Source organism: Melanerpes formicivorus, unplaced genomic scaffold, assembly GCF_026170545.1.
Source record: "Melanerpes formicivorus ecotype bairdi unplaced genomic scaffold, bMelFor1.0.p_v2 SCAF_19, whole genome shotgun sequence".
In the NCBI taxonomy this organism is placed as follows: Eukaryota; Metazoa; Chordata; class Aves; order Piciformes; family Picidae; genus Melanerpes; species Melanerpes formicivorus.
The window spans coordinates 2,656,506-2,673,811 of NW_027142371.1; the positions used below are offsets into that span (position 1 = coordinate 2,656,506).

The 17,306-nt window shown below is 46.5% G+C and overlaps 1 protein-coding gene across 6 annotated transcripts in view; it reads left to right on the forward strand.

Moving 5' to 3' along the window:
• Positions 1 to 17,306, forward strand: part of EYA2 (EYA transcriptional coactivator and phosphatase 2) — a 120,344-nt gene that overhangs the window by 90,910 nt on the left and 12,128 nt on the right. For all 6 annotated transcript variants that reach the window (XM_068149815.1, XM_068149814.1, XM_068149816.1 and 3 more), the window contains 2 exons: positions 429 to 512; positions 14,112 to 14,201. In XM_068149815.1, coding sequence (XP_068005916.1) covers positions 429 to 512; positions 14,112 to 14,201 — 174 coding nt within the window. The remainder of the gene's footprint in view (positions 1 to 428; positions 513 to 14,111; positions 14,202 to 17,306) is intronic.

Genomic DNA, 17,306 nt, shown 5'->3' on the forward strand with positions numbered 1-17,306 from the left:
CGTTTAGAAATCTCAGCATCAGGCTAGCAAGTTGTGAGAGCCAGAGTAGCATCAGTAATGTAACTGGAGCCTGCACACATGGCTAGTTCAAATAACTGCTCCACCTCGACATTATCAGCATCTCAAACTATTCTTCATGGGTGCTTTTGTTTTCCTTTGGACTTGTGGGAAGTCTTCTGGTTTGTTGCCCTGACTTGACGTGCAGCAGGGGATTTGGGTGATTGTGAGGAGAGCAGGCTCTCAGGCTGCCCAGCACACCCAGAGTTCCATTTTGCCTGCTTTCCCAAAGCATCTGCAGTGGGTGTTCTAAAGGGATCTGAGGCCTTGCAAAGCTGCAGTCCAACAGGCCACATTTCCTGCCTGAACAGACTCAGGCCATTGCTTCCTGTGTAACTGTGCTTCTTTCTCCCCCCTGCCTGCCCTCGCAGCGTGTATTCGTGTGGGATCTGGACGAGACGATCATTATCTTCCACTCCTTGCTCACGGGAACCTTTGCATCCAGATATGGGAAGGTAAAATTCAATTTTTTTAGCATTACTGCTTGTCCAGCCAAATTGCATCAGGAACTGTGGGGGCAGCTAATGAGGCAGCTTCTCAAACAGATGCTGCTGGGTTTATTTGGACCCTTCGGTATAAATCTGTCCTGTGGTATTTCCTTCTAACATGTGAAAATTTAATTTAACCTCCCTTTCATGTTGCAAGTAGCCCTTTGTTTTTCAAATCTGGTGGTGTACAGCTGCTGCTAGACAGGACACCAGGATGTTCTTCCAGTGTCTGTCTCCTGCAAGGAGCCCATCAGACAGGCAGGCAGCATTCACTCCAGTCTGAGTGAGGTAACCGGAGTCTCAGCCTTTTAGGAGAAGTTTTGTGTTGGTCAGTCTGGGTTGCCATGAAGAATGCTGCTTCTTCTTCCCACACATCCTGAAGCTCACACTTCAAAGGGGTTTTAGGAGCTGTTTCTTGAGCTTTCCATCCTTTAGGTCCCCCCTTTGAAATGCAGGCAATTCCATTCTTTTTGGGTAGCTCTCTCTGTGGCTCAGCAGACTGAACTTGGCTAAGGAGAAAATGCTGGCTCTTGCATTCAGTACCACGTGCTTCATTTTCTTCCTCAGGCAGCTTTTTACAATAAACACTTCAGTCCCTTTGAATTACAGAATGTCAAACACTTTTATATGGCTAGAAAAAAGACAATATCATTACCTAATTAAGGTGGATGACTTAGCTGGCAGCTGTTTCCACATATGGCTTTGAACAGTCAGTGTTGTCAGGAGGCTGGAAAAATCAGCCTGCCTCTCTCTCTCCAGAGCAGAAATATGATTTGACATCATCTCATGGCTTTAGCAGCTGTACCTGTTTTATGAGGGCTATAACAAGCTGACTGTGCAATTAGTGAGATAGATTTATTGTTCACTGTTAGATGTGCCTAGTTGTAAGGGGTATAAAATGGTGTTTGTGGTGTGGAAGTCTACTGCAGCACTTGGAATGCTGCTAACACTTCCAGCAGCACCCTCTGAAAAGCAAGCAGGTGTTTGCAAGTAGGGATTTGTTCAGACCTGTGTTGTACAAGATAATTGAAGTAGGACCATAGTGACCAAGGCAGGCTGAGGTGTACCTGTGTGAGCTCAAACCTGCTGCCTGCAGAAAAGAGAGAGAATTGGGCAGGATCAGCAAACAGAAACTCACTGTGTGTAGATCTGCTGTGCTTAGCACCGGGTAGAGGCTGCAGCATGCATAAGAATTCTCCTCACGGGCTGACTTTGTCCTAGTACAACACTTCTGAAGCAGATCCCTTCATCTACTGTCTCTTACCTGAGTTTAGAGATGAAGTGCTGGATCCTCTGCATGGGAGCAGATGGTGATGGTCTGAGGGATGTGATGGACCAACCCTGCAGCACAATACTGCTGCCACAAAGACAGAAGCTGCCATATCCTACAGCAGCTGGTGTGGGAATGAAGTGGGGTCAGGGAGGAGAGCCAGAAGGGGCCACCAGTGGCCAAGCTGTTCCCATCAGCTGTGTGAGCAGCGTTAGGCCAAGACAAGGCACTTGCGAGCAAAAGGGAGTAGGGAGAGAGGAAGACAGGAAAATGGGGACTCAAGAGGCTGTCTGCTTTGGGAGGCTTTTAAAGGTACAAAATGACAAACTTCTGTTGGCTGCTTCCTTTATACAGATGTCAAGGGTGGTACAAACAGGAGTGTTTCTTTTGAATCAGTGAGTCACCTTTTCTGTTCAGTTGCAACAGGCCCTTTGAGAAGCTTCTCTGGAAGGATTTTTTTTCATAGCTCTTCATTTGTTTCATCAGTATTAAATTCCTGAGGGATTTCCTATAAGGGAAATGGTTGTGTTATTAAAGCATTGTAGGATAAGAGCTTGATGCAAAGACAACCCAGAAGCTTTAGTGGGCTTTGGAGCAGACCTTAAACCAAGCACAGTCAGACAGGCTGTCCTGGCAACCATTAAATAGTAAGACAGCCCAAAATTGTTATGTGAGCTGAACTTTCACATACAAGTACAGCAGTGTGCCAGAGGTTAATGGAGTTTCAGAACCTCTTAATTGAGTAATGTAGGAAGCATTAATCTCAAAGCAGAATAAATACCAAGGCCAAAAATTCTTATCTTTGTCCTTAATTGCTCTTAATAGGTTCATGAGCCTATAACTAGACATGGATGTGCTTTGATTCAAATCTCACACCTGGTGGCCTTGATTCTGTATGTCTCCCTCCAGAAAAAGTGTCATTTTATATGATCTTCACTGTTCCCCTGGCCAACATTCATGTCCCACTATCATCCTGTCTGCTGCACTGGGAGAGCTGCTATGCAGCCACTCAGAAAATGAATGCATGAAGTCAATCAAGTTGAAAAGCAACACCTCTTTCTGGGCTGACTTGTCTGGGAAGAGGGGAGGAGAAACATCAGCCATAGCTTCAGAGATTTGAGTCTAATCTCCTGTGTTCTTTAGCTATGCAATCTCAAATGGATCTGCAAGATGTCCCTTCCCTGGTGATGGCAGCCACAGGGAGCTGTCCAAAAAAATCTGGTTTGAGAAAAGGGGAAAGGATTCACCCAAAGGGTGATCAGCTCTAGTTGGATTATTGATCAGTTAATGCTCCTCTGTCTGTTTTCTGACCTGATTTCACATGAACATTCTCTTTGGTTTCTGAGGGAAACCCCTCTAGTCCTTGCCATAGATAGGAGTTCCTCAGAGCATGAGGTGCTCATCTCAGGTGCTTAGAGAAGAATTTTCTCACAGCATTAATAGAAGTTTGAACACAAAGTTGAAGCATGAATGAATAGCCCAGCCTAGGTTCCTCTTTTCTTTCCCCCTCTGCCCAAGGTTTTTGCTCTGTCCTATAGATTACAGAGCCATCAGACATTTGCTCTTAATGTCTTTCCCATAGGTCTGGTCACTGCAGGATAACCTTTAGAGTGACCTGCAAAGTCACATCTCCTTTTGCCCTCATCTGAGTGGATGCAAACCTGCACAAACATGGGAGTCAGTCCAACTGATCAGGGCAGCAAGGCCGTCAAAGCCAGGGGAACCTCCCCACCCTTTGTTTCTCAGCAGGAGGCCCTCTGACAAGAAAAGACAAGAAAAAAATAGTTCCAGAGGCAGTTAACCTCGGATATTATGTTTAGGAGTGTTTAGAAACCTGTTCTGCAGGCTTCTGATCACTGGATGAGTGCAGAATATTCAGCACATGCCTAGAAGCACAGCAGACTTAGGCCATCATTGCAGCTCCACACAGCGTCCACCCAGCCCTTTGCATGCCTTCAGGCCCCTTATAATGGAGCCCACATTGAGCTGGCTGCAGTCTTTACTGTGTCTGCACAGATCTGCCCCCCAAAGCACTGACCAAACACGATGAGGAAACAGGGCAGAATCCACAGCTGTCTTGCTGAGGTTTCACATAACTTGGGTGTAAGTCAAGGGACTTTGGCCATTTGTTTGGAGCAGCAAAGTACAGTACAGAAAGACAATAAAGAGACATTGCAGGCACTTCCATGCCAAGAAAAAAAACCATCATGAGTGTATTCCCCTTTCCCTGAGATCTTTGCAGGCTTGCTCCATAATCTGTGTCCTCCAAGCAGTGGAAAAGAAAAATCTCTGCCTTTCTTCCAGTGTGAGAGATGTGAAGGATTTTATTGCAGACTCATTCTCACACCTTTCAAAGGAGTGGTAGCAAGCACAGAGGGGGCACTGGGTGTGTTGTTCTCCCTAGCTGAGGGGTGTGTGTGAAGCCAATACCTTCTCCCAGTACTTAGTGTTGTTCCCAGAAGGTGTATCCCTGTCTTGTGTTGGTGCACTCCTTGGGATTTTAGTGTCAAAAGGAGCTGTGATTCAAGTAAAATCCAGAGGTAAAATTCATCATTTCCTGCAAGTTACTCTGAAATCCTGGAGCCAAGTGGAAAGGATTTCATTTTAGCACTGACTTAAAGAACTGAATACTTAGGACAGTCTAAGTCCTTCTGTTATGCTGGATCTTTTTCAGCAGTCTGGTGATGCCTGCTGATACCTGTGAGTTATGCTCTATAAAATCCCCTGTAGGATGCACAGGAATATCTGAGGTTGTTCAGCACCTTGAATTGGCTTAAATGAACAAAAACATGCTGCAAAATCTCATTAAGGCAGGTTCTGTCTGAGTTTGCAACCACAGCCATGCAGAGCCATGTTCCACATTGCAGTTACCTTTGACTGAAAGGTGTTGGGATGGCCTCTGCTAGGCTGTGCCCTGTGAGCCTGGACTACATGGTGGCTTTGCCTGGAGCTGCCACTCTGGCAGCTTTCAGTGAGGATTGTGGTGTGTCTTTAGTTATTTGATGGATGCAGAGTCTGCTTTGCTATCAGAGCTGTATTTTGTTTTTGCTTTTGCATTTCAGAAGTGCCAACAGGAGCTTTACCCAAGTTGTCAGCAGACAGAATCAGAGAGACAGGGACAGGACAGCACTCAGCTTTCCATCCTGTGTGAAACGAGCACTGCCTCTCTGATGAGCAACTTGCACAGGGATGTCAAGAACTAGGAGAGGGTCTCTCAACCACAGCAGGGCCTCAAGACCTTTTGGGCAGAGCAGCTAAAGTTGCTGCTTGGCCCAGCTGAGGAGAGGACATAAATTTTATGACTTTCTAGCATTCCAAGCACATATCACAGCTGCTGTGTGCTGGCTGTCTGTGACCTGGGCTGTCTTGCTCTCAGCAGAAACACTGTGGATCTAAGGAACCTTGTTCCTCAGACGTTTCACTGGCAGTAACATGTTCTCACATAAAGTTTTCCTTTAAGTGAATTATAATTTTCAATTAAAAAACCCAGTCATTGAAAAGTTCCTGCTTGGCTCTACCCAAGATCCTTGTAAAATCCTTGGGCTGATCCCCCCCCGCCCCTCTTCTTTTTCCTGCTTTCATTGAGTGCTGCAAGTAGCTTTGTGCTGTCTGCTTTGTTCTCCTGCAGGACCCCAGACCCGGGCCTGGCTGAAACACCAGAGGGATTTAATCAAATCTGATGGTGATTCATGCTTCTAATGGCCGAATCTGTCCTTTACTACTTTACAAACTGAGAAGGAATAAAACCCCATTTTATTGCTGGGCTGTTAAAAACTATTTGTAGGAGTTGCTAAGGTTCAAATCAAAAGCAGCCTCCCCTGAGAGCTCCCAGCTAATTCTGAGTGCCACGGCGTCGCTCTTTTCCTCCTCTCCTTGAGATGTGGCCTTATATCACTACTGCTGTTCAAACATCTGAGAGCTTTCCATTCCTTTGACAAACATGAGCCAAAGTGCTTAAGGACATCTGTTTATTTTATTTCTTTAATGAGAAAACCTTCCAATTTCTTACTGGCTCAGCTGTGTTTATTTACATTTTGTTAGTCATATGTGTGGGGCACCTTGGGACGCTCAGAACCTGCAGAGGCCTTCGCTGAGGGCTGCTAGCAGGCATCCTGCTCCGAAAGGCAGCGTAAGCCCTTCCTAAGGAAAACACAGGCCTTGGAACTCCATAAAATAGATTTTCAAAACAAATAAGAGCCTAATTCACTCAGTAGATCATGGATTAAGTCAAGATGAATACAATTTGGAAAGGATTTTCTGAGGAAGCTGGAGATTTTTTCGCCCACTGGAGGCTAACCCTCGCATTTAATGCCTTTTTAAGTTAAATTAAAAAAGCATTCAATCACTGCAGGTAATAAAACAGTCTGTTACTTTAGACATGCTGCTATATCAATTATTAGTTCATTATTGGAGAGGAGGGGAGTAAATAATTCCAGCCATCTGATGATTTCAGATGTGTATTTCAGGAGCAAACATCTGTGTTTATCATCTGCGCTGCTCCATGGGAAGCAGCAGCAGAAAGAGCAAAACCAGACCCACAGCAGCTTAGGTGGTGGGCATGGGAGATGCTCTGAGCTCGTGTGGATGTAACCTCTTGTACTAGAGCTTAGGTGAGCAGAGGGGTTTCTAAGCACACTGCATGTGTGGCATTTGGAAGTATTAAAGGATTATTTTGGACATAAAAAGATGTATCAGAAAGCATGCTGGGTTGCCAAACGGGCAGGAGCAGAGGGAACCTGCTTTCTGGCATAGAATCATTGAATTGTCAGGGTTGGAAGGGACCTCAAGAACCATCTAGTTCCAACCCCCCTGCCATAGGTAGGGACGCCTCACACTAGATCAGGTTGCTCAGAGCCACTTCCAGCCTGGCTTTAAAAGATTCAGGGCAGATTCCACCCCCACCCTGGGCAGCCTGTGCCAGTGTCTCACCACCCTTACAGAATCATAGAATCAATAAGGTTGGAAAAAGCCTCAAAGATCATCAAGTCCAACCTGTCACTCAGCACCTCAGGACTACTAAACCATGGCACCAAGCACCTCATCCAATTTCCTCCTAAACACCTCCAATGGTGGTGACTCCACCACCTCCCTGGGCAGCACATTCTGATGGCCAACAACTCTCTTTGTGAAGAACTTTCCCCTCACCTTGAGCCTAAACCTCTCCTGGTGCAGCTTGAGACTGTGTCCTCTTGTTCTGGTGCTGGTTGCCTGGGAGAAGAGACCAACCCCCACCTGGCTACAACTCCCTTCGGGTAGTTGTAGAGAGCAATGAGGTCTCCCCTGAGCCTCCTCTTCTCCAGGCTAAACAATTCAAGCTCCCTCAGCCTCTCCTCGTGGTGAAGAATTTCTTCCTAACATCCAATCTGAATCTGCCCACTTCTAGTTTTGCTCCATTCCCCCTAGTCCTGTCACTAACTGACACCTTACAAAGTCCCTCCCCAGCTTTCCTGTAGCCCTCTTCAGATACTGGAAGGCCACAATAAGGTCTCCTCAGAGCCTTCTCCTCTCTAGACTGAACCACCCCAACTCTCTCAGTCTGTCTGCATAGGAGAGGAGCTTCAGCCCTCTGATCATCCTTGTGGCCCTTCTCTGGACACCTCCTAGCACATCCAGATCTTTCTTGTAATAGGGGTTGCAGAACTGGACACAGTATTCAAGTACATCTCTGAATTGTGAGTTAGTTTTAAGGGAGCAATAGTTTTAAAAACCCAAGGAGGCTGCCTGTGCAAAATATGCTGAGGATTACACACAGGGATCTGCTCCCACCAGGCTTTGCAGGGCTTGTGTGTTTTCACAGAGATTCCCAGGCCTTACATGGAGAAATGCAGTGCCTTTGCTGAGTGGTGGGGAAGGAAATGAAGATGCATTAGGGTTAAATTCCACTGCCTCTTTTGACATTTATACCCTGTGTATTTAAAAAAAAAACCCAGTATTTGCAGACATTTGGTCATGAACCTTTTCTATAGCTAAATAAAAATAACAGCCATTTATTCTGGAGCACCACAGCCCATCTTTTAACCTGTATTTAAGTGCTGTGTTCCCACAGGACTGGAATCCACTTCAGAAGTCCTGGGTTCAGACACTGGATAAATTAGCATGGTCATTACTGCTTGTCCCTCAGCATAGGTCATTTAGAGAAGGAGAAGAAACTTTTCAGCCTCTGTGTGCTGTTGAATGTGAGGAGTTAGTGACTGACATGGCCATTTATTTAGTGGAGGGTGTAATCCCCAACCATTTCTGAACAGATTCCTGTCAGCAAAAAGAGTCCTGCAGTAAATGATAATCAATACTGTGCCTGGTAAGGCACAGTAAGGGTGAATATAAAAAGGATACCTGGAAAGAGATTAAATTATGTTTGCTCTCTGTCCAGCAGAGGCTTTTCACAGGTTCACACTGTGCTGATTGTAGATACTGCTCATGGTTGCCCAGGGAGGTAGTGGAAGCCTCATCCCTGGAAGTTTCTAAAGCCAAGCTAAATGTGGCTCTGAGCAACCTGATCTAGTATGAGGTGTCCCTGCCCATAGCAGTGGGGTTGGAACTGGATGATCCTTGAGGTCCCTTCCATCCCTGACAATTCTATGATTCTATGAAATTGCCTGGATTGTCTTCATGGACCTGGCTGTGTTGTTGAGGTAAAACAACAGATCTTCATTTGGAGGGAAGAACATCCAGGGCCTGAGAAGCTGAGGGATTTGAAACAGGACAGTCCTGTTAGAAAGGTCTGAAGGGCAGTCACTGAAGTCACTGCTGAAAATGGATTTCAGCTCCAGAGGTACTTTTCATATTCAGAGCAGCTTTCCTCACAAATACACACAACTCTCTTCCTTGGAAAGCTGTGGGAAGCTGGGTCTAGCTTTAGCCTGTGTCTTAAACAGATAAAAATGGCAAGCTAAGGCACTCAAGAGCAGGAAAGAACCAAAAGTGTTCCCTGCCTCAAAAAGGCAGGGACTTACCTGAGCTAGAGCTGGTGCACATGCTTAATTTCCTGTTCCTATGGGAGAGCATCATTCAGGGCTCCAATTCTGATCAAGGTATCAAATGTGACAAGGATTATTCTCACAGGCTTGTTTTGTTGGAACATGTGGCCCAGGCGTTGGCATCTGTGCTTGTGTGTTAGGATGATTTTTATACTACAACCAAGCTGGTCCATTTTCCAGGGGTTTCCAAGTAATTAAATCTCATTTAAACTATTAAATTCTTTCTTTTGCTGACAACTTCATATTAACAGCTAACCACAAGGAGATCTAACTTAGAAAGCCCTTGATTGTGTCCTAATCCGTCTCTCACCTCTGGCTGACACCTGTGGCAGGTAAACCCTAGAGAATAGGGGCCTGATGAATGCTCTTAATTAATACTTTCTTCCTTGTAGAAAAGTAATTATTTGCTCATGGCATAAACAGGTATTTGGCAGGGATTTAAAGGGGCTGATTACTTTTAAATGCTAGGGCTTCCCCCCCCTTTTTTTAAGTTTTAAAGCAGGGGGAGGAGGCCTGGATCTAAGATCCATGCTCAGAAGGACTTTGTCTGGACATTGTGAACGTCAGGTTAATTGGCACATGGCTAAATAGGAGCAGAGTCAGACAAGCTGATTTGCTGCCTGTCTGAAAGGAGCCAGCTTTGCCCTGTTGCTAATGGCTTGCAAGTCTGAACAGGGTACCTGTAAGGCAGAGGCTTGGAATGGGCTTTGGAGCCAGGATGGGAGGTAAGAGTGACTTGTACTTGAGAGATTGCCAGAGATAAGTCTGCTTCTCCCTTCCTTCAAAAATCACAGCGAACAAGAGAGGAGAGCTGTCTGTGGACAGCCAGCCAGCTGGATTAGGAGCAGCTGCAGGTGTTAACAAACACATCCCTCTTAATGCATACTCCAGGGCAAGTGTAAGCAGTTTGTGGAGGATCAATCTCAGTGTTTCAGGTGAGCTGTAGTAAGAAGGCTTTAGTACAGAGCCATTGGGGAGGATGCTGACTGTGCAGTTTGAGGTGTGCCTGCACTGCACATGGCTTTTGCCTTTAGCAGTGAAGATATAGCAGTGCAGGCTTCTGTGTAGTTTAGCTCCTCAAAAAGGGTCTAGGGACCTACACTGTGCATGCTGCAGCATACCTGCAGCTACTTGTACCCACATTTGCTGAAATAAAGACAGTTTGGCTATGCTTACATGTTTTGCATTCCCTTTGCTCTGCTGAAACAATGGCTAGTCAAGAGTTTTAAAGGGAGTGAGCAGACCTAACCTTCCATTCTGACCCACTGCTGTAACAGGAAATCTTTGTTCTTTGCTCATCTCCAATTTTTGTGGAAGTCATCTCCAAGCAAAAAACAGACCAAAGGCTGTTTAACAAGCTGCTCTTAACCTTCTGATCTTAACTATCTGACCATGTGATTCTGGTATAGGTGATCCTGCTCTGGCAGGGGGAGTTGGACTGGATGATCTTCTGAGGTCCCTTCCAGCCCCTAACATTCTGTCATCTTCTGCCAACTTGTTACTCAAAATGAAGGGACAAAATGACAACAGAAATAAACTAATTTTAGGCAAGGTGGGCAAAACTGGCCTCAGGCTGGAATTCTAAAATGCAGTTAATTTCTGATGTACAGAACTAGTTCAAGGTTAAGGGGCAGTGCAGGAAAGCAATCAAAGCAAACGTCTCAGTGATGCCATGGGGATAGGGAAGTTCCCTTTGGTGAAGGGACACTTGGGTCTGCCTCTGCAGCATGCTCCACAGGCTTCTGTTGACCTACACTTTCCCCCAGCATGACTGTCTGCTGAGCAGGCAGCAAAACTACCCCAAAACAAGCAGATATGGAGCTGGGATTTGGCAGTGCCAGTGGAAATGACCTTGTTCAAAAGGTGTGGCAGGTAAGTGTCCACCAGTCCTTAGCTGAAAGTCACAGCTGTAACAAACAGTAGAGACCTGTCTAAGGGTACTTCTCAGGGCAAACTTTTTTTGGTGCAGAATGTTAAGCAAAGGCTTCTCTTACTCTGTGTGTTTTGACTCTTTAGGAAGGAGCAGTAGGGAATGGGGGCTTTCTGCCTCTCTGTGCCCTCAGGCAGTGCACTCAGCAGAAATGGATTGCTGTTTGCTAAAAGTGAGGGTGAAGAGTGTGTTGAGGAGGGAGAATATCAGCCTCTTCCAGAAAGAATGCTCCAGAATGGCCACTGCTCATTTCCCCTAGCCCATGGGAAGAAGCCTGTTAAAGCTTTGTTGGAGCGTCAGGAGTGCCTGGTCTGTCATGGCTGAGCACCAGAGGTCAGCACTAAAAGTAATTTGTGGGACTGTTTAATTTTGACCCTGAAGGAAACTGCAGCAGTGGTGCATGACAGAAGTGGGGCACCCAGGGATGCACTGTGGAGCTGGAGGTTTTGTTTACTGAAGGAGTTTATTGCCTGTTTTCTACCCCTGCCTCTCATTGTCCTTGTTTGTGGAAGCATGACTGGTAGGTTAGCAGAGGGGTAGGACCTCACTCTTCTAAAGTTACTGAACAAGCACTCAGGGTTGAATTTTTAGATTAATTCTGTTTTCACTGTAAAAAGTGGTTCCTGGAGGAGATTTGATTTCAAGCTGTCTGTGGTGCATCCTCCTTTGGGCTTCATGTGCATCAGAAAACATTGGCTTTATGTGTTCCTCAGGAAGCTGGCTCCCAGACCTCTATGGTGCACTTCTGCTATAACAGGACACCTTAGCAGGGATCACTGCTAGGAATGCAGCAACTTTTCATTGCTCTCCTCAAGCCACGTGGGCATTAGCAGTGCCCCAGGGCATCCCCTGCAGCACAGAGGCATCCTGTAGTGGCAGAGGATTTCTGTGCCTAGGAAGAGCTCTCTATCAACGTCCTCAGATAAATCTGGTCGTTGTCTTTCAGCCTGTTTGCCCCCTGTACAGAAAGGCTGGGCAGCAGGGTGATGGACAGGCCTGTCTCAGTTTGCTGCTTTCCTGTCCACTCACACTTGAAAGCTGCAGCAAGCATGCCTGTCTGTGTGGGTACAGCCTCTAGCACAGCGGGGTTCAGGTCTGGGCCCAGCGCTTCTAGATGCTGCAGCAATGCAAATAAATAACTGCCAGTGGAACCCTGGCCTGGTGCCTCTAGACACCTCTGTCGTGCTGGGAGTGCTGATTTGCCTTTTAACTTTATCAGCCTCTGTAAGACTTGGAAGCCTGCCTTGCTGTAGAGGAAATGTCCATACTGTGAAGGCAGTGATGCCAAATCATTTTCCCCAAACGACTTCCCCTCTGGGTGGTAAAGTGCATTTTTCTGTTTTATTTTCATTCCATCACATTCTCTATCTCAAGAGAAAGATTTTTTTTTTATTCTCCCCCTCCCCACCCCCCCTCAACTACAGTTTAATTTCCACACTGTTTAGTTTAAGAGAAGGTAACTTCATACACCCTGGAAATGTTTCCCACTCCCCATTAGTGATTAATGCCAACGAAGCCACAGACAAAACTCAGAGGATAAATGGCAGATACTGACCAAAGAGATTTCCTGAAAGAGTTTTAAAGGCTAATGGTCCTTGAAATGGATTAAAAAAAAAAATAAATTGCTTCATTAAAAACTATTTTACAAAATAATTTCTTCCTAGCAGCATGTTTGCTTCAGAACAGCTCCCCTATGTCACTACAGCTGGGCAGTGAAATTTGATTTGGTGCTGTTCACGTGGGGCCAGTGGGATGCCCTGCTCCTGCCTCTGTGGCTGGGCTTGGGGCTTCAAATTAGAGACATGTTCAAGGCAAGCCTGATGAAGTTCACTTTTTGCCTAGAGGAGAAAGTCCCCTTCCTTCTGGGACAGCAGCAAGCACGTTTAGACAGGAGTGGCAGAGCTTTTTCTGTAGATGGGCACAATGCTTCCGAGTCAGACGTGGCTGAAGCCACAGCATTCTGCTCCAATTAAAGAGAGCTGCCCCAAGAATGCGGAATAACGAGGTTAGTGTGTGACACACCAGCCATGTCAACAGCATCTGCCACAGAGCCTGATTGAAATGTCCTCATCCTCCAAACATTGTGCTCCCTGTTACAGCTCCTCAACTAATTCATCATGCTCCTGTGGCACAATAACATGAGTCCACAGAAATCTGCAGAGCATTAGAGCAAAGACTCCGCAGCAGTCTGCCCTGCCTCGGCGTGGCTTGCAGCTCTGGTGGGGGAAAACCACCCACAGGAGCATAAAGATGAGAGATCCCTGCCCTAATGAAGATGAATTACCAAAAGAAAAAGGGAAAAAGAGAAAAAAGCCTGTTGTGGGAATGTTCTTGTCTTCTTTTCAAGTTGTCTGTTGTTGTTTAGTTGGAGCAGGCACAAGGCTTTTGAGCTACCAGTGCTTGTCAGATCAACCCCAGACCATCTCAGTGTGTTTGAAGTGTTGAAGGAATAAGGCAGCATTCTGCTGGAGACCTTCTTTCCAGCACTGTGTTTCTGTGCTTCTGTTGTGGGTTTAGGAACAAGGTCAGTTGTGTGGGGGCAGCAGAGGTGGCTGATGTTTTGCATGAGGGACATGGAAAAGCAGCTAAGACCCATTTAATGTTGCAGGGCACCAGGCTGGGTGCCCTTGGTTGTGTTTCAGAGTAAGAGATCCACAGAGGATGTGTCCAGTGCGTACCAAGCAGCTTTGAAGAAGTAAGCCAGGAGCTGTGGCAGGCCTGCTGCCTCCATCCCCCATCCAAGGGGCAGCTTGGAGGACCAAGTAGATCTGCTGTGTGTGTGCAGTCAGCTGCCCAGGTAGCCCTCTAAGCCAGAGGAAAGGGAAATGGCCTTTCTGTTCTGTGCTGAGCACCTGAGCTAGCATGCCAGAGAAGATCCATCCCATGGATCTAGAGGAAGAGAGTCACTTGATGTTTGAACTTGTGGGTGCTGTTTTCACCAGGTTGCTGTTAGATATTAGAAGAGGATAATGCTGGTTTGTAGGATGAGGTCAGGAAAGGATCACCCTCTGTGTGCTCTGCTGCTTGTAACTTGTCTCCTAACCTTTCACTAATGCTGCTGCTCTCTTGGGCTAACCTAGTGAAGCAATCCTGCCATAGGTGCTGAAATGTTCTTGTTACCTCTTCAGAAGTGTGTGGGCCATTGTGGGTCACAATGAGCCATAGACACCCCAAACAGAGCAGCATTTGATTATCCAGGAGAGCAAAAGAACGAGATGGGGAAACATCACGTTAAGAGACACTGGGGAAAAGAAATTACTTTAATGAACCTATTTGCAGAAACAGGGATGTGTGTGTGGGGGGAAAAGAAACAACCAAGCAAACAACAACAAAAGAAACAAAAAGAAAAGCTGGCAGTGAATGGAAACAAATTGGTTCTCCTCTAACAGGACACCACGACGTCGGTGCGGATAGGGCTTATGATGGAGGAGATGATCTTCAACCTTGCAGACACACATCTGTTCTTTAATGACCTGGAGGTATGTAGCTGCCTATTTTGCTTAACATCTCCCTCTCTAATTATTTGCATCTCCATCTCTAATCATTTGCATCTGCTCTACAAACTTGTTTTTTTTCTGCCCAAGAAACTTTCATTTTTTGACCCCAAAGAAATGGGCCTGAGATGGCTTATTGGAAGCATACTTCCCTGCCTGCCTTTGACATCTTCATTCTGTTAAGGAGCCTTGGGGTTTTTTTTTTTCTAAGTACACATTAACAGTGATGGCTTTGGGCAGTTTTGCTAAATCTAATCATGAGGACATTGCTGCTGCCTCTCCTGAAATTTGCTATTTCATAATTTTATTAAGCTAAATTAGCATAGATCCTATGGGGCAGGTAGCAATTAGCTGTGAGCCAGCCCAGAGGTTTTTTTTTTTTAAAGGCTCTCTGTTCCTGAGGAAGCTCTGTTTGTGCACACAGACAGAGCAGGAGGTCTGCTCAAGCTCAGGCACACTGCAAGATGAAACTGGGAGTTTCAACATCAGAGACCAAGAGGAGGAATCCTCCCTGTCTGGGACTTGGTGAGGTCTGACTGTGTCTCACACAAAGCAAAAATTCTTTTCAATATATGGTAAAATTCAATCACAGTGATGGCAGCAGAATTGTGTCACCAACTGAGAAAACAGCTGTAGAGTGCTGATGAAAATCTGTGATCAGCAGAAATAGTCTGGGTGAGCCTCACACAAAGTGAGTTACCAAGGCAGGGTTTGTGCTGTGGGCACCTTGGAGTCAGAATACTGCGTGGAGGTGTTTGGTGGGAAAAGATCTGGCATCCCTGGGCAGACCTGTGTGGACTTTCTCTTCATCTGGAAAAGAAAGAATTTGCTTCTGTGCTAGATTAAATGAGAGAAATTTTCTGTGCCTGATGAGTTCAGCAAGAACTTCTACTTCCTTAACTGCTTACTTGCACTGTGGTCCTCTGCATTTCAGGAGGTGCAACCTTCCCTACCACCTGGCTCCTCCTAATCCAAGGTTGCACTTACTGAGAATTTTCATTTCCTTTCCAAGAGAAGTAGTGAACAGCACCTAAACTGACAGAGTTTTCCTCTCTCAGCTTTTTTCAGAGTGAGTTGGTGATGAAGGCAAGGAAATTGCCAAGTGAAAAAGATCCTTCTCTTAGGAAAAAGCCCAAACAATGAGAGGTGCTGCTTGGGAGCCATGGGTGCTGTAGAGGCAGGGATAATATTCAGTGTGCAAGCAGCACTTTCCACCCAGCAGATCTTACATTATGATGCAACAAAGCTCTGTGCCCTGCACAAAGCCACCCTCCAGACACTCACTGCCTATCTAAACTTCTGCAAGAACAGAAGATGGCAAATCAGGTTTTAAACCAAGTTTCCTCCCTGCTTCACAACACGGAATTGTGACTTGTCTGCCTTCAGTCAGACCCTGCGCCTCTGTCAGTCAGTGACAGCTTTGGCTGCCAGCAGCAGAGCCCTTAGGTCAGTTTGGTCTTTGATGGCCTCTCAAGTTCTTCAGCCACTACAGCAGAGCAAAGGTTTTAATTAGAAGAAGTTAAGATGTTGTGCTGCTTCTGTGGTTTCCAGACATAAAGGAAGGGAAAGCTAAACAACAACAAAAATTAGCTTTGAGTATTCCAAAACTGTGTTTAAGGATCACAGCTCACCAAGTGCAAAGCTTACCAAAAATGCAATGAATTATACTCTGAAAAAAAAGAGATGGCTAAAACCCCAGGCACAAAAGCTGCTGCTGCTGGAGCCCCACAAGCATTGCTGTATACATCAGCACCATCCTGTGGTCTGACACTGGCCTGTACACGGCCAAAGAAGCTGAAACCACGCGGGGCTGAAACGCTTCTGACTCTGCTGTGCTGGGACAGGGTGGAAGAAGCTGTAACTAAGGAAGCAGGACCAAAGCAGGAGTACTTTCACTGGATAATGCTAAACATAGCAAACCTTTCCTCTAGCACAGGTCCATAGCCAAGCTCAGGCATTTTGGGAAGCCCAGCAGTCCAAACCAGCCAGAGCATGGCTGGCCCCAGTCCTGACAGTAGAAGCTGAGGGAGAAGTAGGGCAAATGTCACCCATCCTCACCAGAGACACAGCCTGGACAAAGGAAGCAGTTATTAGCTTGCTTTAGCACAAGGGAATGGTTTCTTTTGCTGGCTGCAGTTTCAGTGCTGTGCAGAGCAGAAGGTGCTGCCAGGGTGTGAAGCCCTTTTGAAGTATGCCCAGAAGTACCTCATCTGACCACAGATACAGCAAGGATTTGCTCAGCCCCTAGGAAAGCTGTGGGATCCTTCTTAGCCTGATGAGGATGTCATCTCGCATCACAGCAAAAAACTGGCTTCAAATTCTGACTATGAGGAGCCTGAGCTGCAATATTCCTTTTTTTCTATATAAAAAAAAAGGGATTCTGAGACTCTGCTGCCAGCCAGGGCTTCAGCTGGCTTCAGAGTTCACCCAGCTGGGGTTCAGGCAGCTGCTTCCTGGCTGCATTTTCTGGGTACCTTTTTCCCACTATGCTCAGGAGTGGGAATCTTGGCTGTGTGAAAAGGTGATCCAGGAGATCCATTCAGACAACCTGCTTCACCCCACCTCTCCTCATGCTGCAGCCTAGTGGAGAGGCCAGTTTCCCATTTGACTCACCCCAAACCTCAGGCTGCTTGTATGGGAGGAGGCTGATCACAGGTCCCCAGGGCTGGGGGAGCCTTAGACCTGGGCTCCTCCTAGCACTTTGGTCTTTTTACAGGAAGAGATTCTGTCAGCTGGTTAACTCTTCAGTTGCACATCTTTGAAGCTGGACTCTTTTCCCAGCTGATTGAGGGCAGGGAGGGAGGTCCACGATTCCACTTCGAGGTGTGCTGGCCCTGTAGCAGGACCCAGACCTCCACCCTTGCCCAAGGCAGTTGGTGTGTTGCCCTTCCAGGGCATGCAGTGGCACAAGCACTGCCCTGTTCTGGAAGTGCAGGCCTGTAGGTGTGACATGTGCAGTGCAGGCTGTGGCAGCAGTTGTGTGCAGAGAACTCTGAGCACACTGCAGAATGGCAGCAGACGTTCACTTGAAAGGAGGCATCCTCACTCTGTTCCCCTTTTGGAAGCTGGGGAGAAAGGGAGTTGCCCAAG